General features: G+C 42.5%; 2 protein-coding genes across 2 annotated transcripts in view; one reads left to right on the top strand and one right to left on the bottom strand.

Annotated features, from left to right (window-relative positions):
• RAG2 (recombination activating 2) overlaps nucleotides 1-19044 on the top strand; it is a gene marked incomplete at its 5' end in the record, with an annotated part of 350031 nt that extends 330987 nt beyond the window's left edge. The window contains one exon of the mRNA XM_082269806.1: nucleotides 18975-19044. The remainder of the gene's footprint in view (nucleotides 1-18974) is intronic.
• The window catches only part of PRR5L (proline rich 5 like), a 137009-nt gene that overhangs the window by 74113 nt on the left and 41460 nt on the right, over nucleotides 1-21436 (bottom strand). Inside the window, exons 2-3 of the mRNA XM_082269807.1 lie at nucleotides 11241-11500; nucleotides 3439-3519 (exon numbers count right to left, since the gene is read on the bottom strand). Coding sequence (XP_082125933.1) covers nucleotides 3439-3519; nucleotides 11241-11410 — 251 coding nt within the window. The 5' untranslated portion in view covers nucleotides 11411-11500. The remainder of the gene's footprint in view (nucleotides 1-3438; nucleotides 3520-11240; nucleotides 11501-21436) is intronic.

Raw genomic sequence — 21436 nt, 5'->3', positions numbered from 1 at the left:
ACCTGCAAAGTTTATGTATTCACAGTACGGCCCTTCTGGTGTACTTTTTGGTGGTTTACTAATATGGCCAATCGCACAGGATATTGGCATTTACAGTATCTCACAAAAGTGAGTACACCCCTCACTTAGGGGTGTACTCACTTTTGTTTCCAGCAGTTTAGACATTAATTGCTGTGTGTTGAGTTTTTTTGAGGGGACAATAAAATGTACACTGTTATACAAGCTGTACACTCACTACTTTACATTGTAGCAAAGTGTCATTTCTTCAGTGTTGTCACATGAAAAGATAGAATAAAATGTTCACAAAAATGTGAGGGGTGTACTCACTTTTGTGAGATGCTGTATGTTTTTACCTTGTTTTTTTAATGTTTTGGAATAAAAAATATTTTTTATATAATTCATGCAGTCTGGTACCAGTAAAGTCCAAACTTTCTTACATCTATTTATCACTTTGAAAATCCAATAAAAATCTATTGCTAAAAAAAAAAAATTCTCAACTGACCACATTTCACCATTATCCTTTCAGCAAGGTTTGTATATTTCCGACAATAAGTGCAGAGGGCTAAAGCTTCTATTTGCAGGGTGGCAAATGTGCAGCATGTGGACTCAAACAAGTTAGGCGTAAGGAGTGTCTAAATAAATTCTCATTATTTGAAATCATTGGTATGCTGTTAAAATTATATATACACATATTAGGGCATTTCAAATTTAAAAAAGTTATGCAATTTTTTTTGAACACTGTTGGTGGCCAATATTCATGTGCCTGCTTCTCTGTGTTACTAAAAATTCAATAAAAAAAATGTTGCTTTTATTTTAAAAAAAAAAAAAAAACTCAACTCTGACCGCATTTCGTTATCTTTTCAGTGAGGTTTTCATTTTCTGGCAGTGAACGCAGAAGGCTAAGTGAACGTCATGGGTCTTCATAGGGAATCTGGCCTTTGCAACATATGTGTTGCGTTGTGGGTTGAGTCGCATTGCGTTAACGGCAGCCCATTCTCTTATTGGACTCTCACCATGCCTCTATGCATACTGTACTATGTATGACAGTGCATCTGTGAATGTGATGTGGTGCCAATGCAGCATTGTCCTGTGAGCGCAGGGCGGGTTAATAATGCACCCTCATGGGTTGGATCCTTGACACCCTGGGCTCACTTGGTATGGGCTGAACATTGCTGGGTGTCATTCAACCCAGAACCTCATTGGACCTCATCATGGAGTCTGGGGGACAACGCTGGACAGAATGTAAGTTATACTTCATCAAGGGCTTGCTTATAAATGTTTAAAACGTATTTTTTACATTTAAAAAGTGTAATTGTGCTGAAATAATTGTTCTAAGCCATTAAAACAGCACCAACGCCGACATGTGTGGTGGTTTGAAGAAGAATTCTTTAGTTGACAAGTTTACTCTAAGTCACAGTGATAGGAGTATTATGCTTGGGGCTCTTCCTTCACATTCTGCCTGGTGATGGAAATCATTCTTGGCCATGTGGCATGAAGTGATACAACCTATTCTGAAGTTTTACGTTTGCACAAATATTGCCAGATTGCATAACCTGAACCAATCTGCAGTGCAAAGGTCCATGTCTGTTTAAAGGGGCACTAATGAATATTTATTATTCTTTTATATTATTACTCCCGTAATATATGACGCTATCTTCTGGCAGTCCTTACAGTGGACCTACCATTCCTCTAATGTCTACAGTTGACCTACTGTTCCTGTAAATTCTACAGTTGACCCACCACTCCTGTAATGTCTACAGTGGACCTACCACTTCCATAATGTCTACAGTGGACCTACCACTTCCATAATGTCTACAGTGGACCTACCACTTCCATAATGTCTACAGTGGACCTACCATTTCCATAATGTCTACAGTGGACCTACCACTTCCATCATGTCTACAGTGGACCTACCACTTCCATAATGTCTACAGTGGACCTACCACTTCCATAATGTCTACAGTGGACCTACCACTTCCATAATGTCTACAGTGGACCTACCACTTCCATCATGTCTACAGTGGACCTACCACTTCCATAATGTCTACAGTGGACCTACTACTTCTGTAAAGTGGACCTACCACTTCTGTAAAGTCTACAGTGGATCTACCACTTCTTTATTTCTACAGTGGACCTACCACTTCCGTAAAGTAGATCTACCACTCCTGTAAAGTCTGCATACAGTGCACCTACCACTCCAGTAAAGTCTACAGTTGACTTACCACTCCCATAATGTCTACCGTTGACCTACCACTCCAGTAATGTCTACTGCAGATCTAACATTTCCACAATGTCTACAGTGAACCTACCACTTCTGTAAAGTTGACCTACCACTCCTTAAAATTCTACATATAGTGGACCTACCACTCCATTAATGTCTACAATGGACCTACCACTCCAGTAATGTCTACAGTTGACCTACCACTTCCGTAAAGTGTGAAGTGGACCTACCACTCCAGTAAAGTCTACAGTGGATCTACCACTCCCATAAAGTCTACAGTGGACATTCCACTCCCGTAAAATCTAAAGTGGACCTACCACTCTCGTAATGTCTAAAGTAGACCTATCCCTCTCATAACATCTAAAGGGGACTTACCTCTATGGTAACGTCTAAGTGGACCTACCTCTCCAGTAACGTCTAAAGTGGACCTACCACTCCAGCTTCCAGGGGCATCTGCCAGGTATTGTATATACATAGTTACTGTATGGCTGAATTTGCACCGCACAGACATCGCATGTGATTTTAGGAGCAGTGCGTGCCGAATTACATGCGATCTTTGTGATCGCACAAATGTGAACCGGCACTCAATACAGTAGGAATCAGAGGGCCCTGCTCGTTAGAGCTTACTGGTTTTGGTAAATCTAAAGGAAGGTTGAACAAGAAAATTGTATGGTGTATGGCCAGCTTAAGACATCAGGTGTATGTTTAGACCCCTGATATTTCACCAAAGCCCCTCAACAGGGCTAAAAAAAAAAAAAAAACTGTAAAAAAAAAATAAAATAAAATAATGTAAAAACAAATATTGTAAAAAATAGTTAAAAAAAAATAAATCTGTAAAAAATAAAAACTACTGACACCATTCTCTGCTCTACTGACACCGTCCACTGCTCTGCTGATACACACACATGTGTTCATGCTCTGGGGTGCACACCCAATGCAATAGGCTGCGCATGCCAATGTTTAACCGTTACTCTCTGATACAGCAGAGTTTCACACGGTTCTGTCTTTCTTCCATCCCCTGTAACTTTCCATTGAGCTCATCCCCCCCAATAACATTCTGGTTTTCCGTCAGTCATGTGACCAAGGTGTGGCCCCTTATGGGTCCCTGAATGAGCAGTAGCAGGAAAGTGAGAGTCACACATGTGTGAGAACAAAGCCTGACGTCTCTGTGTGAACCGGCAGCCGCATTCCCCCAGCTGCGCCCCACCATAGCGTACCTGACGTTCTCGTTCAGGGTGTAGAGTTCGTTGGCTTGCAGGCCCCCTCCTTTGAACACGTTGATGACGGCGTTCTGCACACTGAGAAAGGAAACCACTAGTAAATGAGTGTGTCACATCTGTCCCCGAACAGCACAGCAATACTACCAACAGATTATAGAAGGTTAGTTTCATCGTTTAAAGAAAACCTGCAATAAAAAAAAAAATAAAGCTTTCCTTCTGAAAATGCTCGATGCCTGGCTGTCATGTTGACCATCTTTCTTAAAGTGGAACTAAAGCTCTATATTAAAAACTGTGAACAGGCAGCTTCTGTTGTCGTAGATAAGACGTACAGTTGTGTTAAAAATAATGACAGTGTGTATAAAAAAAGTGAGTAAGGTTCCATTCACACCTGAGCGTAGTGCAGCAACAGCTGCTGCAGCACATTTTTTTTTTTTTTTGTTAGCTTTTTCGTGTTTTTAATTGTGTGGAGCACTCCAAAAAAACGCTCCACAGGAGCTCATGTACCAAATCTTGGCACAGAGCCAGAAGCAAAAAAAAAAGGGGAAAAATTGTGCGCTAAGGATGATAAAAAGGCTGCTGCCTCCCTATAAATATAACCTTATAACCTTATAAACTATAAGTTATATAAGATAATGCAAAAATTATAAATTATTTAAATTGTGGAGTGACAAAACATGTTAAATTGCAGAAAAAAATCGCCAAACGCTTCTGGCTCTGTGCAAAAAGTGTAAAGGTCAGTGGCGCTGCCTCGGGAGAAGGACTACTTGGCATATGGTAGTATGCAATAAAATATATGTGAATGTGCATATAAAAATGTCACATAAATATATTGCCAATGGAGGCCAATAAATCATATGAAAAATAAGAAAAATATTGGTGTACCATCTAAAAGACCAAGTGCTGTGAATAATAATAATAAATAAATTCATTTGAATAAATATGAAATAGATATATAAAAATAAATAATAATATAATATATAATATCCACCTTTATTTATATATATATATATATATTTAATATTTATTTGAATCAGTTTATTTCAATAAAAAATATAAAATATATGTGAATGTGCATATAAAAATGTCACATAAATATATTTCCAATAGAGGCCAATAAATCACATGAAAAATAAGAAAAATATTGGTGTACCTAAAGTGACCAACTTGCCTACAGGGCACTTTCACCCCCTTCCTGCCCAGGCCAATTTTCAGCTTTCAGCGCTCTCACACTTTGAATGACAATTGCGCGGTCATGCTACACTGTACCCAAATGAAATTTTTATCATTTTTTTCACACACATAGAGCTTTCTTATGGTGGTATTTAACCACTTGCCGACCGGTCACGTTGACCGTACTGCGGCAAAGTGGTTCGTTTTTGTCCAGCAACGTAGTACTACTACTCCTTCCCCTGTAGGCGGCGCTCGCGAGCCGCCGGAGGCGCGCTCCCGCTGTTTTCATTCACAGCGGGAGTCGGGCCAGGGGAGGCGCTGCTCTTCCCCGATCGTCGGGGAATCTAGTTTAGAGATCCGCCCTCCTGTGTAAACAGAGCGGGCGGATCTCCTCAGTGACAGGGAGTGACAGATCGCAGTGTTCAGCATAGCTGAACATCCGATCTGTCCCTGTGTCACTCAGTCACCCCCCCCCCCCCACACACGTCAGTAAGCACCAGGCATACATTAACCCCTCCATCTCCAATAAAATTAACCCCTTCCCCGCCAATGTAATTTTTACAGTAACAGTGCATATATATAGCACTGATTACTGCAGTAATGTCACTGGTAACCCCAAAAGTGTCAAAAATGTCAGTCAAGGGTCCGATCTGTCCGCCGCAATGTCGCAGTCCCACAAAAAAAATCGCAGATCGCTGCCATTACGCGTTAAAAAAAAAAAAACACCAAAAATTACAGAAATCTTTCCCTTAGTTAGTAAACGCAATAACTTTTGCACAAACCAATCAAAATACGCTTATTGTGATTTTTTTTTTACCAAACATAGGTAGCAGAAAACAAATTGGCCAAAAATTTTAAAAAATTTTATTTTTTACATTTTTGGGGGGGGGGGGGGGGAATTTCATATAAAATTTTTTTTAAAAATATTGTTATTTTTTTTGTTTATAGCGCAAAAAGTAAAAATTACACAGGTGATCAAATACCACCAAAAGAAATCTCTGTTTGTGGGAAAAAAAGGACGTAAATTTCTTTTGGGTACGGTGTCACACGACCGCGCAATTGTCAGTTAAATTCGCACAGTGCCGAATCGCAAAAAGTGGCCTGGACGTAAGACAGCAAAATCCTCTGGTGGTAAAGTGGTTAATCACCTCTGGGTTTTTTTTTTTCTTACAAAAAAAAGAAAAAAGAGAAAATTTTGAAAAAAAAAAAGTTTTTCTTATTTTCTGTGAGTAAATTTTGAAAATAAATACATTTCTCTCCTTCACTGATGTGCGCTAATGAGGCGGCACTGATGGGTACTGATAGGCTGCACTGATGAGGTGGCACTTATGGGCACTGATGTGGTGGCACTGATGAGGAGTTACTAATATGCCGCACTGATGGGCACTGATAGGTGGCACTGATGAGCACTGATAGGTGGCACTGATGAGCACTGGTATGTGGCACTGATGGGCACTGAGAGGCGGCACTGACGGACGGCACTGATGGACACTGACGGGTGGCACTGATGGACACTAACGGGTGGCACTGATGGGCACTGACGAGTGGCACTGGTGGGCACTGATGGGCAGCACTGGTGGACACTGATGGGCAGCTCCATCAGTGCCCACAATCAGTGCCCATAGTGCTGCCAGTCAGTGCCCATAAGTGCCTAGATGAGCAGACACTGACTGGCAGTAGTATGGGCACTGATTGTGGGCACTGATGGCGGGCACTGATGGTAGGCAGTATTTGGCACTTTATTTACATTTTGTGTAATCAGGGCACTGATTACTTGTGTTTGGCGAGGAGAGCCGAATAACGGCACTTCCTCATCTACATGACACATCCGATCACATTGGTAAAGAGTCATGTCATTGACTCTTTACCGAGATTGGCGCCGGGGGGCACGCGAGAGAGGCTGTTCTGGTGCGCCGTCATATGACGGCGTCCCAGAACAATAGCTACACCGCTCCGCCGTCATTTGACGGCAGGCGGGTAGAAAGTGGCTAATCAAAGTACGCTGTTCTTCTGAAGAATGTCTGGAATGACCCATTTTACTCAGATTCTTAGAGAGAAATGCACTATACCCAGCATGTACAACATTTGCTGCCTTCATCCTTAAAAAATGGCCACCTGTTTGACACCTGTTTTCTCACAGATTGAATGACCTCACTATTTGAACTCCACACTGCTATTATTTTGAACGCCCCTTTCAATTAAAGATTCAATTACACAGAATCAGCAGCATGCACGTCATGACTGTCGGTTTTCTATTACTGTACTACAGCTACTAGTAAATTATTTGCCATGCAGAAATATAATTTATACCAGAAACAGAGATTGATCTGGTTAGTGATGTTGGACTGCTATTATTTTAAACACAACTGTAGCATGCCATGGGATCAGCATACTGATTAGGTAGCTAGATTAGCCACCAACCTGGAATCAGCATGTAGATTAGAATGTCAGAACTCGCTATTACTTTTTGTTGCTGTTAATTAGCTGCCTTGCTTAGGGACTGCACATTGGAATGAGCTGCCTGGAGACTGGACAGGAGCTGTGTTTTTATTTACTTGTACCCTTTTTTTTAATAATAATAAGGGGTATTAATGTACCCAGTACTCCTTCCCGAGGGATTGGGGGGGAGGGGATTTTCATGGATACCTGGGGGGGGGGGGGGGGGGGTCCCCTTATTACAAAGGTGTATTCTAGATTCTGATAATTCTCCCCCTTCAAAACCCCACATTCTATTAGTGACTGGATGTGGGGATAAAGCTCTGGGAGAAGGTGCCCCCCTGAAAGTGAGGGGAAGTGTTGCTACAGCCCCCCCTTGCAAGGTACCCACCAGTGAGGAAGGTATGTGGCCTGGTATGGTTCAGGAAGGGGGAATGGGAGGAGGGGGTATGGGGTTGAACACTTTCTGCCCACCTACAACGAAAAACCATGTGATTCTAGGGTTGCAAGCTCTTACTAAAAAATGCTCAGGTGTGAATGCACACCCTGAATAAAAAAATAACAAAGTTACATATTACGGTAACGTCCATTCCGAGAGTCTTTCAGGACAGCAACCTGAGAGACCTTCAAAAGGAAACACCACGTCAGCCCACCTCAAGATCAAACTTCCCCCGCCAGCTCTTCAGTTCTTCCAGAGCAATTGCGGCTAGCTGGGGAGACACAAGAACACATCCAACAACCTAACAATACTACAGTGGCTCCTGTGTCGGGAAACCCAAGGACAAAATACACCAGGACAGGTAGCCGGTGCTGTTCTGAAAGACTCCCGGAAAAGACGTTACCAGCAGACATGGGACTAAAGCCTCGTACACACGCAACGATTATCGGCCGACCGATCGTCCAACTTTTGTCCAGTGTTGTTGTGTTGGTTGAAATGTGCTCTAGACTGCACACAAATTTTCTCGGCCAACAAAAATCTACTTCAGAAGTGATGTCATGTGCTGGTTTACTTTCCGTGTGTTTTTTCTTCTCTGAGCATGCCCAGTCTTGCTCATCAGATTTTTGTCTGCCGAGATCTGTACTGACTGACGGAAAATCGGCCGTTGTGTTGACGGCCAACAAAAATTTTATAGCCTGCACACCAGATTTTATTCGGCCGAAAAGTCGGAGTCGGTTGTCGAAAGCATCATACTAACAAGCCAAAAATCGGCCGATCGGACGTTGGCCGAAAATTCCCGGCCAATAATCGATGCGTGTGTACGAGGCATTAGTCACACATGTGCAAGTCACAAGCAAGTCTCAAGTCTTAACCTTCAAGTCTCAAGCAAGTCCCAAGTTACTGTGGCGAAAAGCAAGCAAGTCAAGTTGAGTCCCTGCTAGAGGTCAAGCAAGTCAAGTCATTTATTTTGGTCAAGTCCCAAATCAAGTCAAAATACTGATCTACCCCAATTTTCACCTTTAAATCAGTTAAAAGTCAGTGGTCAGGAAAGGTTTTGTTTTATTTTCAACATTAACAAAACTGTTTAGTGCTTTTTTCTTGGCATATTAAAGAAACACTTTGAATGCCCAAACAGCTCAAAATCCTTTGTCCGGTCACAGTCACTAAAAACATGTTACGTATTTTCATTGTTAAACAGCCAGTGTCCTAAAAATCAGAACCCACTGAGGTGTTTTAAGTGACTGTGGTGTCAGAAACATAACAGGCACATTCATTTTGCTTTAACACTTCTTGAAAATGCAAATATTTAATAACTTTAAAAAGTAAAGTCATTTCGAGTCATATGTCTCAAGTCAAAGTCAAGTCTCAAGTCATGAATACCAAGTCAAAGTCAAGTCGAGTCTTTTATTAATTTTAGTCAAGCAAGTCTCAATTCCTCAAACTGGTGACTTAAGTCAAGTCATGTGACTCCAGTCCCCCACCTCTGGTTACCAGTAAGTGTAACTTTGGTTTTCCCTACAGCGTCTTTCAGGACAGCCACCTGAGAGGATAAAGCACTAACCTTTAGAGCAGGACTACAGCTTGCAAGACCTTGCGTTCAAAGGACTGATCCTTTGCTGACAATAGGTCCACCCTCTAATGCTTGACAAAGCTGATAAAGCTGGACCATGCTGTCGCTCTGCAGATCTGCTCTAGCATAGCTTCAGCCCTTTCTGCCTGTGATGCCGCCATAGCTCTAGTGGAGTGTGCCTTAACAGCCTCTGGAACCTCCACATCTCCTAATGTGTAGGCCTGGCCAATAGCTAACCTAAGCCAACTGGCGAAAGTGTGCCTGGAGGCTCTATCACCTTTCTTCTCCCCAGAAAATAAACCAAAGATGGAATCCGTCTTTCTAAATGATTTTGTTCTCTCTAAAAGTATTGAAGGACATATCTCCTTGCGTCCAACCCATGAAACTTAAATTCTTGCTCCCTAGAAAGGTTAGCACAAAATGCGGATAAAGTAATATCCTGACCCATATGAAAATTTGTGGCCACTTTTGGCAAAACAGTACTCGATCCGGGAATACCTGAAAAAAGGACATCTAATCGACAGGGCTTCCAACTTCTCAGAACACTCTTCAAGAGGTTCAAAGGAAACTCCTACGAGGGGCTGTAAAACCAAGGACAGGTCCCACTTAAGGAATGAAGGACCCTGTACCAGTCTCTGCCTACTTATGGCCCTGAAGAACCTAGCCACCCAGGTGTTGGATGCTATTGGATTTTACAAAAATAGAGAGAGCGCCGAAACTTGGCTTTTCAGAGTACTAAGGGCAAAGCCTTTGTCTGCCGAAACTCTCAGACCGCAACTGGACTATGCACATCAAAGGATCTTTCTACACACCAATCATTGAAGTGCTTCCACACCTTCCAGTAGATAGCATGTGTCTCCCTCTTCCTGCTACCCACTGTGGACACCAACCGGTCTGAGAAGCTCTTAGCTTTCAGTGACTCCTCCTCAGTAACCAGGCAGCAAGGTTCCTCCGCTCCACCTAGGGGCAACATACCGGGTCCTAAAAGAGAAGATCTACCCAGGCAGGTAGCATCCACGGAGGCTCCACCGCTAGCTCTTTTAGAATGTCATTTGGGCCAGTGAGGCACAATAAGAATCAGAGAGTTGTTCTCTGTCTGAAATGTTACTAGAACTGCTGGAAACAGGGGGAAGGCATATCACCTAGAGAAAGGCCAACTCTGAGCCAGGGCATCCATCCCTAGAGCGCCGTCCCATCTGATAAGGGAGAAGAAGGACCGAGCCTTTGTGTTCTCCCTCAAAGGGAACAGATCCACACACGGGACCCCCAAATCTCTGGGTGATCATTTCAAGGACCTCCTGGTTGAGGATCCATGCAGCAGCCAGGTAACCTCATACCGGCGCTGGTCCCAGAGGCCTCTGCCTCCGTAATAGGACCAATCAGCCTCACCCTCCCTGACTATCCAGCTTTGGTTCCCAATAACACCAATAACTAAGGAGGCGGCAGGGGAAGTTTGATTTGAAGGTGGTTTGATGTGGTGTTTCCTGTTGAAGGAAGGAGCCAAGGTCCCTCAGGTGGCTGTTCTAAAGACACTGTAGGGAAAAAAATAAATTATTCATCAAACCTGCAGATCCCTGTTTGCTACCTTTAGTATTCCACACTGTTCACAAATTATGTTACAAAATGTGTTTTAGAGTAGCAGTTTTAAAGACTAATTTATTTTGTAATGCCTCGTACACACGTACCGATCGTCGTCTGAACGATCGGCCGTCTTTTGTCCAGGGCTGTGGTGTCTGTTGAAAACTGCAAAAGACTGCACACAAATTTTGTCGGCCAACAACAGCCGACTGCAGAAGTGATGTCATGTGATGGTTAACTTTCCTTGTCTTTTTTCTTTTCTGAGCATGCCCAGTCTTGCAAATCTGCTGTCTGTCGGCCGAAATCTGTACTGACTGGCGAACAATCGGCCATTCTGGTGACGGCCAACAAAAGTTTTAATGCCTGCACACCCGATTCTGTTCGGCCGAAAATGCGCTGTCGGCTGTCGGAAGCATCATACTAACAAGCCTACAATCGGCCGATCAGTCGTCGGCCGAATATTTACGGCCGACAATCGGTACGTGTGTACGGGCCTTTACTCCCTAACTTTGCAACAAACATTTTTAATCTTGCTGCAAATCACTAGGTTCATCTATAACTATACATTTTTTTCTAGATGAAATATACATGTCTGAAATACTGTACCTGTTCCAGAGGACGCTGGAGTTGAGCTGCAGGACCTGGCGGCTGGCGTAGAACCGCGACAAGTCGCTGAGAGCCGGGGAGCTCATGAACCGCGGCCTGGGACGCCGGAACGAGCCCATCTTGTTGAGATGCACCGCAAAGTACGGCAGAAGGGTCTGACTTCCGGTCATGCGGGCAACAGGGTGAAGAAAAACAGGCTTAGTTGATCCTACCGAGGGTGGCCTAATAAGGCAGCAGCGGGAAGGACGTTGCCAAAACAGCTGTGGGGGGGGAAACAAGTTTTAGAAAATAGATATATACACGCACACAAAATATTATATATATATATATATATATATATATATATATATATTTATACACACACATACATTATTATTATGTACAGGATTTATATAGCACCAACAGTTTGCGCAACCCTTTACAATATGAGGGAAGACAGTACAGTTACAATACAATTCAATACAGGAGGAATTAGAGGGCCCTGCTCGTTAGAGCTTACAATCTAGATTCTTGAAGATATACACTTACCACAATTGCCCACATTCTAAAGTAATTTTCAGGGATATTTGCCAGGTAATGAATTTCAGTAGTATTTCATAGTGAATAAATTATTATAAATTAATTTAAAAAATAGTACTGGGCTCCTAGAATTTTTTAGAGGAAAAAAAAGGTGCTCCAATATTCCTACTACCCACAAAGGGTAAATATCAATATAAATAAGTATGCATAAATAAATATTGTACCAGTAAAAATAAAAAGGTGCTCCAGTGTTTTGGTGAATGACTATAAAAAGTGCATAATGTGCTAGACAAATCCTGTATACCAAGGATTTATTACAATACAATATTTAATAGTACAATATTTATTTATGCATACTTATTTATATTGATATTTACGCTTTGTTGGTAGTAGGAATATTGGAGCACCTTTTTTTTCCTCTAAAAAATCCTTGGAGCGCAGTACTATTTTTTAATTAATTTTTATTAATTTACACTGTTTGGGTAATCAGTTCAGTATTAATAGCACCTGGGAAGGATTTTATTTTAACAGCTTCACTCGCAATCCAATAGGGCGAGAGTCACCTTATTTTATATTTAGTGAATAAATTAGATATCACTTAATTCTTTATAAATTATGTAAATTTGTGATAAAAATGTATTTTTTTTCGGGGGGATTATTTTGGTTTTAAAGCATATCTAAACCCAGGTGCAGAAAAAAAAACATATATATATATATATATATATATATATATATACATACATTTATATATATATTTATTGCAAGTATTTACATGTTGTTGGAGCAATAGTTTTCCTTTATATTTTTTCCCCTTTAATTTAACCCGGTGATCCTGCCTGTAACACATTTCCTGTCCTAGGCCTATGAAAGCTCCGATTGGCGATTAGGAGCTTACACATGTCTTTGCCCTTATTTTCCTTGGCATTGGCTGCCCCATACTTGCATGACCTTCAAAACATCCTCTGACCACTCACTAAAATGACATATAAAATGTAACATGTTCAAAAGTTGTTTTTAATCCTTTATTTTTAAAATCAGCAGGTTTTCATGAAAAAAAATACCCGGTGATTCGGCCATGAGGGTTCACGTTCAGGCACTTCCTGTTGTGAGGTGGTGACTGTCTATCAGCTGAACTGTCACCCCTGGCTAAGGCTGCATTCACAGTTTAGCGCTTTGTGAACGTGCGTAAAATCGTGCAATTTTGCACTCTTTGCAAAATGTGCGAAAATGTCTGTCATGCTTGCATTGCCATTTACTGTATTGTCAATGGTACCCCAAGTGAGGCAAAAAGATGCCCATTTTTTGTTTGGAAAAAATGTGCACCACACATGGCAAAGCACGTGGTTAGTATGAGAAAGTGAGAGTGATTACCATAAATTTAACACACCTGCTCCTTATTCACACCTGAGACCTTGTAACACTAACGAATCACATGACACCGGGGTGGAAAAATGGCTAATTGGGCCCAATTTGGACATTGTCACTTAGGGGTGTACTCACTTTTGTTTCCAGTGGTTTAGACATTAATGGCTGTGTGTTGAGTTATTTTGAGGGGACAGCATAATTACACTGTTATACAAGCTGTACACTCACTACTTTACATTGTAGCAAAGTGTCATTTCTTCAGTGTTGTCACATGAAAAGATATAATAAAATATTTACAAAAATGTGAGGGGTGTACTCACTTTTGTGAGATACTGTATATATATATATATTTGTTTATTTTTTTTTTTTTTTACGGTACATAGTGCTAATGTTTTCCAATTAGAGATGACATCTACATAGAGCTGCACGATTAATCGTATGAAAATTGCGATCTCGATTCACCCCCCCCCCTGACGATCTAAACCTCAAATACGCTCGATTCTTTGCATAGCTGCATAGCAGAGAGAACAGCTGTGGAAAAAAAAAAAAAAAAAGCCTCCCGGGAAATGCCTATCAGCAAAGTCTCCCAGTAACTATAAACAAAAATGATTACATTGTATCTTTTCCTTCCCTCTGCCAGGGAGAAAGGAAGTTTAACCTCTTAAAGACTGGACCTTTTTCTGACACTTGTTGCTTGCAAGTTAAAATCATTTTTTTTTGCTAGAAAAGTACTTAGAACCCCCAAACATTTTATATATTTTTTTTAGCAGAGACCCTACAGAATAAAATGGCGATTGTTGTAATATTTTATGTCACACTGTATTTGCGCAGCAGTCTTTCAAACGCAATTAATAGACTTTAATGAATAAAAAAAAAAAACGTAACAGTAAAGTTATCCCAATTATTTTTTGTTACACAGAGAATCGTGAGAGAATTGTGATCTTTATTCCAAGCTAAAAAATCGTGATTCTCATTTTGGCCAGAATCGTGCAGCTCTACACCTACATTCATTTATTATCTGTTATTTATCATTTGTGGCAAAAATGCAGCTCAACAACTATGACATTATTGATAAACATGCCTGTTTTATGTCTTTATTGTATTCATTTATAAAATGATGGCATGGAGAAGTCCAGGTATAGGGGACAACGTGTTATTTAATGGGATAATAAAATAAAAATGAATAAAACATTCCATCATTCAATACTTCCCCTTACCCACAATACACAATGTTATCAGTTTACTGCTCTGTCACACATGTTCATACCACAAATATTGTAATTCTTGTACAGAGCAATCTCTCCATGGAGGAACTAGTTAAAGGTGAGCGCACAGAATAACTTCCTATTTACTGTGAACAAAGCCTTAAAGGGAAACTAGAGTCATTTCCATTACATTTTTTTTTTTTTAAATTATGTTTCACGGGTTACATTAAATATTTATTTGCATTTAAATACTTATATAAAGTGCGTCCATGACCCAGAATTCACAAAACATTATGGGCTGTCCAATTAGAAAGCAAAGCAGCAACTTTTTTTGCTTTTGGACTGTCTGTCTCTAATTGAAGCTCTATACAGAGCCGTATAGAGCAGGCAGGCAAATGAAGAATGAAAGGGTATGGGTCTGACTCACTGCTTTAAAAAATTCAGTTGTGTCTGGCAACTGTGCTTCAGCTATTGAGCTTTGTAAGCAACAGTCTTTTTTTTTTTTTAAGCAAAAGTCTTGGTTTTAGATATACTTAACCACTTGCCGACTGCCGCACGACTATATACGGCGGCAGTCAGCCCCTCACAGGCAAAGTGACGTATGGGTACGTCACTAGCCTGTGAGGCTCTAGGGAGCGAGCGCGCGCCGCCGGAGGCACGCTCCCGCTCGCTCACGCCACACCCCGCGCGTGTGAGTGGCGGACCCGATGTCCGCTGCTCACTCGCGATCGTCGGTTACACCGGGAGCAAGGCAGGCGGCTAATGTAAACAAAGCCGCCTATCATTCTCCCCTGTGTAACAGCAGAGATCATACGGTCCTGCTATGTAGGACCGTTGATCTGTGCTGTTACATCACTAGCCACATCCAATCACAGTAAGAAGCACACCCCTAGGGACACACTTAACCCCTCAAATAAAGTTAACCCCTTCCCTGCCAGTGTAATTTTTACAGTAACAGTGCATATGTATAGCACTGATTACTGTAGTAATGTCACTGGTACCCCCAAAAGTGTCAAAAATGTCAGTCAAGGGTCCGATTTGTCCGCCCCAATGTCGCAGTCCCACAAAAAAAAAATTGCAGATCTCCGCCATTACTCATTAAAAAAAAAACAACAAAAATTACAAAAATCTTTCCCTTGATTAGTAACTTTTGCGCAAACCAATCAAAATACGCTTTTTGCGATTTTTTTTACCAAACATATGTAGCATAAAACAAATTGGCCTAAAATGTTAAAAAAAAATTATTTTTTTATTTTTTTGGGGGGAATTTCATATAAAAAAATTTGAAAAACTTTGTTTTTTGCAAAATTGACGCTCTTTTTTGTTTATAGCGCATGATCAAAAAATTGCACAGGTGATCAAATACCACCAAAAGAAAACTCTGTTTGTGGGGAAAAAAGGAGGTCAAATTAGTTTAGGTACAGCGTCGCACGACCGCGCAATTGTTCGTTAAAGTCACGCAGTGCCGAATCGCAAAATAGGCCCTGGTCAGGAAGGGGGGTAAAATCTTCCGGGGCTTAAGTGGTTAAAAATCTTGAGGAAGACGACCTTGTGCCTTGTCGAAACGTCGAATAAAACTGTTATCATGCGTTCATCTTTTAAAACCAGTGAGTGCCGCTCTCTTTTTTTGGTTTATATGCAATAAAGTCTTTGCTGTGCACCCGGCCCCATTTTTTATCCCTGATTTGTGTGCGGTGGAAACCATTGGATATCTTAAACATTTGTTGACAGCCATCTCAGTGATTTAAGGCCCGTACACACGTACCGATCGTCGGCATACAAACGTCGGTGGACGAAGGATCTGCCGATTGTACGCGTGTTAGTATGGTGCCTCCGACAGATGTCTGCGCACAATCCGCGGACAAAAGTCTTTCGTGCAAACATGAAAATATTTGTATGCCGACACCAGAACGGACGATTGTTCGCCTGTCAGTACACAATTCGGCCGACAGACCGCAGATTTGCAAGACTGGGCATGCTCAGAAAATAGAAAACACAGGGAAAGTTAACCATTACATGACATCACTTCTGCAGTCGGCGGACAAAATTCTTGTGCTGTCCTTGTGCTGTCTTTGCACTTTTCAGCAGACACCGACATCCCGGGGAGAAAAGAGGAACATTTGTAAGCCGACCATCGGTACGTGTGTACGGGGCTTTAGTCTCTCATGTTTGTGTTTAGCATATGGAGCATGAAAGGGGAAAAGCATTGCAGATAACTTTGTGCCATTTTACTAGGAGGAAAACAAAAGCAATCGCACATTTTAAAAAGGTGCCTGATCCTGTTCCGCAATGATCCCTGGGCGATAAGACATTGGGGCTGGATTGGGAGACAGTGATCTAAGGTCTGTGTTAAATCAGTGTTGGTGGAGTGCTGGACCCAGAAGTAAATATAATCTGGATTAGGGCTTTTTTTCAACGGGAACGCGGGGGGACGCAGTTCCAGCACCTCCAGCACTGAATGCATGTAATGGCAAGGTTTTCTGGGGTATGCTGCAGGGTCTATTGATTGAGGTCTATTGTTGCTGGTGGGGGATCTATTGTTGCCGAAGGTGGGTCTTATGTTGCTGCGGGGTCAGTTGTTGCTAGGAGGAATCTACTGTTGAGGTAGGGGTCTATTGTTGCTGGCTGCTGGGGGTCTATTGATGCTCGCTGTGAGGATATTTGTTGTTGCTGCTTGGGGTCTATTGTTGCTGGGGGGTGGGGGTATATTGTTGAAAGCAGTCCATTGTTGCTGGGGGGATCTATTGTTGATGGGGGGGTCTATTGTTGCTTGCTGCCGGGGATCTATTTTACTGCTTTTCTTGTTATCATTGACAAATTCCATACAAATTACCTAGCACCACAAATGTTTGTATTCTCTAAAAGAGGCACTATTTAAAGGTGGGTAGGGGTTGGAACCAAGGGACGATATTCGGAGGTGGATAAGGAGTGGAGACAAGGGGTGACTCTGGAAGGGGGAGTTCCTGCACCTATTCTCTGAGAAAAAAAGCCCGGATCTGGAGTGATCTCTGTTCTTAGGAGGCAGCTCTCCAACATACAGGTTATCCCTACGGATTCCTGAAGCGGTAAGAAGAAAACGAGGTGTTGAATCTCTCAGTTCCCTGACATTTATACTTAATGTATGCACTTAATCGTGGTTTTTGCTGATGTGCGATACCTCTGTTTGTACGCATTTTGTATACTGTGTTTTCTTTGATATTTCAATAAAGTTGAATTTGAAAAAAAAAGAAGAAAACGAGGATGAGAGCACCACAACAGTTTATAATAAGTCTAGTATAGATTTAATTATTTTGATGAAAGATCAATCGGTAAAACTATTAGCGTTTCAGGAGCTCACACTCCCCCTTCATCAGGGCTTTTACTGTGAGTGACGGGAGGAATATTGGCCAATCGAAATAATGGATGAAGAATTAAAATGATAACAGCACAGGCACCAGATTTACCCTCACTATAATTCTGGATAGTCTTGAACCCACACGGTCTTTCTTTGAAGGCTAAAAGAAGGGGTACTGGGAACTTAGGAGCCAACTACAACCAACTAAACCATTCATGGTAGGGACAAATTTCTGTGGGCTAAAGAAAGTGCATCATGGTGCTGCAGTAATTGGTGGTCATAGTGAAAGGTAGGCGTTCCAATGGACATGGTTTATTCTAATGTACTGAAATGGATTGTGTTCTGCTTCAGGCTTCACCCTACTCCCCTCTCTCCCGATATCAGGAGCAGGCTCCATAGGGTCCTGAACCACTTCACATCCAGCACACTAGTCCTCCCAAAAAAAAGGGGGACATAGTCGCTCACCATAAAAACCAAGGTTAGGTTTATTAACCACTTGCCGACTGCCTAACGCCGATCTACGTCGGCAGTCAGCCCCTCACAGGCAAAGTGACGTAGGGCTACGTCACTAGCTTGTGAGGGTCTAGGGAGCGAGCGCGCGCCCGCGGAGGCGCGCTCCCGCTCCCGCGTGGTCACGGACCCCCCCGCGCGTGTGACCAGCGGACCCGATGTCCGCCGGTCACTCGGCGATCGGAGGGGGAGAGGGAGAATGTCAGGCAGCTTGTGTAAACAAGCCACCTGTCATTCTCCTCGCTGTAAAGACACTGATCAAACGGATCTAGTATGTAGATCCGTTGATCAGTGTCCTTACAGCTCAAGCCACAGCCAATCACAGTAGAAAGCACGCCCCTAGGGATACACACAGCCCCTCCCTCCCAAATAAAGTTAACCCCTTCACAACCAGTGTATTTTTACAGTAACAGTGCATATGTATAGCACTGATTACTGTAGAAATGTCACTGGTAACCCCAAAAGTGTCACAAATGTCAGTCAAGGGTCCGATCTGTCCGCCCCAATGTCGCAGTACCGCAAAAAAAAAATCGCAGATCGCCGCCATTACGCGTTAAAAAAAAAAAACAACAAAAATGACAAAAATCTTTCCCTTTGTTAGTAAACGCGATAACTTTTGCGCAAACCAATCAAAATACGCTTTTTGCAATTTTTTCTACCAAACATAGGTAGCATAAAACAAATTGGCCGAAAATTTTAAAAAATTTTGATTTTTACTTTTTTTTTGGGGGGAATTTCATATAAAAAAATGTGAAAAATATTGTTATTTTTGCAAAATTGACGCTCTTTTTTTGTTTATAGCGCATGATCAAAAAATCGCACAGGTGATCAAATACCACCAAAAGAAAGCTCTGTTTGTGAGAAAAAAAGGACGTCAAATTCGTTTAGGTACAGCGTCGCACGACCGCGCAATTGTCCGTTAAAGTCACACAGTGCCGAATCGCAAAATACCCCCTGGTCAGGAAGGGGGTAAAATCTTCCGGGGCTTAAGTGGTTAAAGCAAATCAATGGAACAATTCTGTGATTAAGCTCTTTGGGCGTGAAGTGTGTTAGGGTTGCTTGTGCCAGGTGGACTTGCCTCTGCATCGGTTTGTTTCAATAAACCTAACCTTGCTTTTATGGTGAGCAGCTATTTCCCCCCTTTTTTTCATTAGGCTAGTGTGCTGGATGCTTTATTCTAACACACCTTTCATGTCTTGCAGAATCAACTTCTTTTTCAGCTCTCAGTACGCAGTCTCATGACAAGCCAATGGGGTAAAGGCAGTGGTGTAGCGTGGGTTGTCAGCACCCGGGGCAAGGCAAGTAATTTGCGCCCCCTAACCCGCGGGATTTTAGCACTCGAGTCTCTTCCACTAGATTAGTTAAAGAAACCCTTACTCCCTAAGCATATTATTTGTTATGAAAATACTGATGTAATTAAAGTAAAATGCATCTAAATACAAGTTTGAATGACCAGCGTGCCCCCTTTCAAAGCAGAATGACCAGCGTGCCCCCATTCAATGCAGAATGACCAGCGTGCCCCCTTTCAATGCAGAATAACCAGCGTGCCCCCTTTCAATGCAGAGAGATCATCGTGCCCTCTTTCAATGCAGACAGACAAGGGTGCCCCCCTTCAATGCAGAGAGACCAGCGTGCCCCCTTTCATTGCAGAGAGACTTACCTGCAGCGGCGGCTTCTCCTCAGTTCCCCACATCTTCTCGAGTCCTCCGCTTTTCCTCGAGTCCTCCCGCCTCCTCCAGTCCTCCCGCCTCCTCCCCGGCTAATGGCATGAGTTCGCCTTTCAGCCTATGAGGAAGCGGGTCTTGGAGGATCCGTGTGACAATAGCGAATTTTCATTGGCTGTTGTCACACAATGGGTGGGCTCGGGGTGCAGTGCTCTGTGCCCCGGGTCCACCTTTTTTTGAAGCCTATTAGAGCCTCTGGCTCTAATCAGGCGATTTAAAAAAAAAAAACCCACTTTGTGACAGTGCCAGGCTGCTGACTCACTCGCTGCTAAACTGACTGAGCAGTGAGGAGAGGGGGCATAGGTGGGGCTTGGCTTGCAACACCACCCCACCCTACACCAATGGACAGGTGAGGCACAGTCCAGCCCCCTCCCGACCTGCCATTTTCATCCATAGGGCGGCCGCGCTGGACATCTCCCAGCCTAAAGATGGAGGCAGCCGCAGACAGTGTGTGAACTGTGTATGTCAGAGTCAGACAGACAGAGTGACACTGCGGATGCGCCCCCCCCCCCAGATGTTGCGCCCGGTGCGGCTGGCCCCCCCTGCACCCCCCACGCTACGCCACTGGAAAGGAAGTTGGTGCTGGAAGACTTCCCTCTCCCAAGCAATGTAGCTCAATAACATCTAGCACAGGGTTTCTCAACCAGTGTTCCATGGAACCCAAAGGTTCCTCCTGAGGTTGCTAGTGGTTCCTTAATCAATGAACAACTCCCTCTCAGATGAGTTCCCACTGACACCAATGACCTTTTTAACTATCTGGAGGAGTGTAATTCTTTTCAACGACCAAGTGTAAGGAGCATTCTTCCCACTGACCATCACACTAATGTATCATGAGTTATAGTAATTTTTAGTAGGAGTTCCCTGAGAACAGAAAGTTTCAGTATTTCATGTGTTGAAATGATTGAGAAATTCTGGTCTAGCATGTGCCGTTGACTGCAGTAGTCTGAAGTGTGAAACATGTCCACTAAGGGCCACCAGCCCAACATATATTAGTACTGGCCCAGGAGGACAATGTCCCCTTGGCCTCCAGCCAAGTTCTCTCCTGTGCCAAAGGGCTTGGCCCTGGGTTTATGGGCAACTTTGGGACTGCTGGATCTCTGTCGAGACATCTGCATTACATAGAAAACAATACTCCCTTAAATTTCAGAATGTGGCACTTTGCTTTCTTTTATATATGTGCGTCTTTATTTTCTGTTATAGCTGAATAACCAAAACTAACAGTTTTTTAGATGTAGTGAGAGATATGCGTGCCAAGACTATTTGTAGAGTTTGTGAAACTTTTATCAAGATGAAATCGAAGCTCACAAACTGCTCCCTCCTCGTATTGTAACAAGTGGTATTTGTCATGTGCTGCTAGATAAGACATACCTTCAAAAGTCACCAGAATAGCAATAAAATTGTATAGATGGGCATCATTACACATTGCAAAGAATTTAGAGTTATTGATTAGCTTTTATACACATCAATTATTAACTGGTACAGACCTATAATCTGGAAGTTTTCAGTTTATAACAATAGAAAAGGATTTAAGAGGTGGGA

Source organism: Pelophylax lessonae, assembly GCF_965119305.1.
Source record: "Pelophylax lessonae genome assembly, chromosome: 10".
NCBI lineage: Eukaryota > Metazoa > Chordata > Amphibia > Anura > Ranidae > Pelophylax > Pelophylax lessonae.
This window is presented reverse-complemented; position numbering and strand designations above follow the sequence as displayed.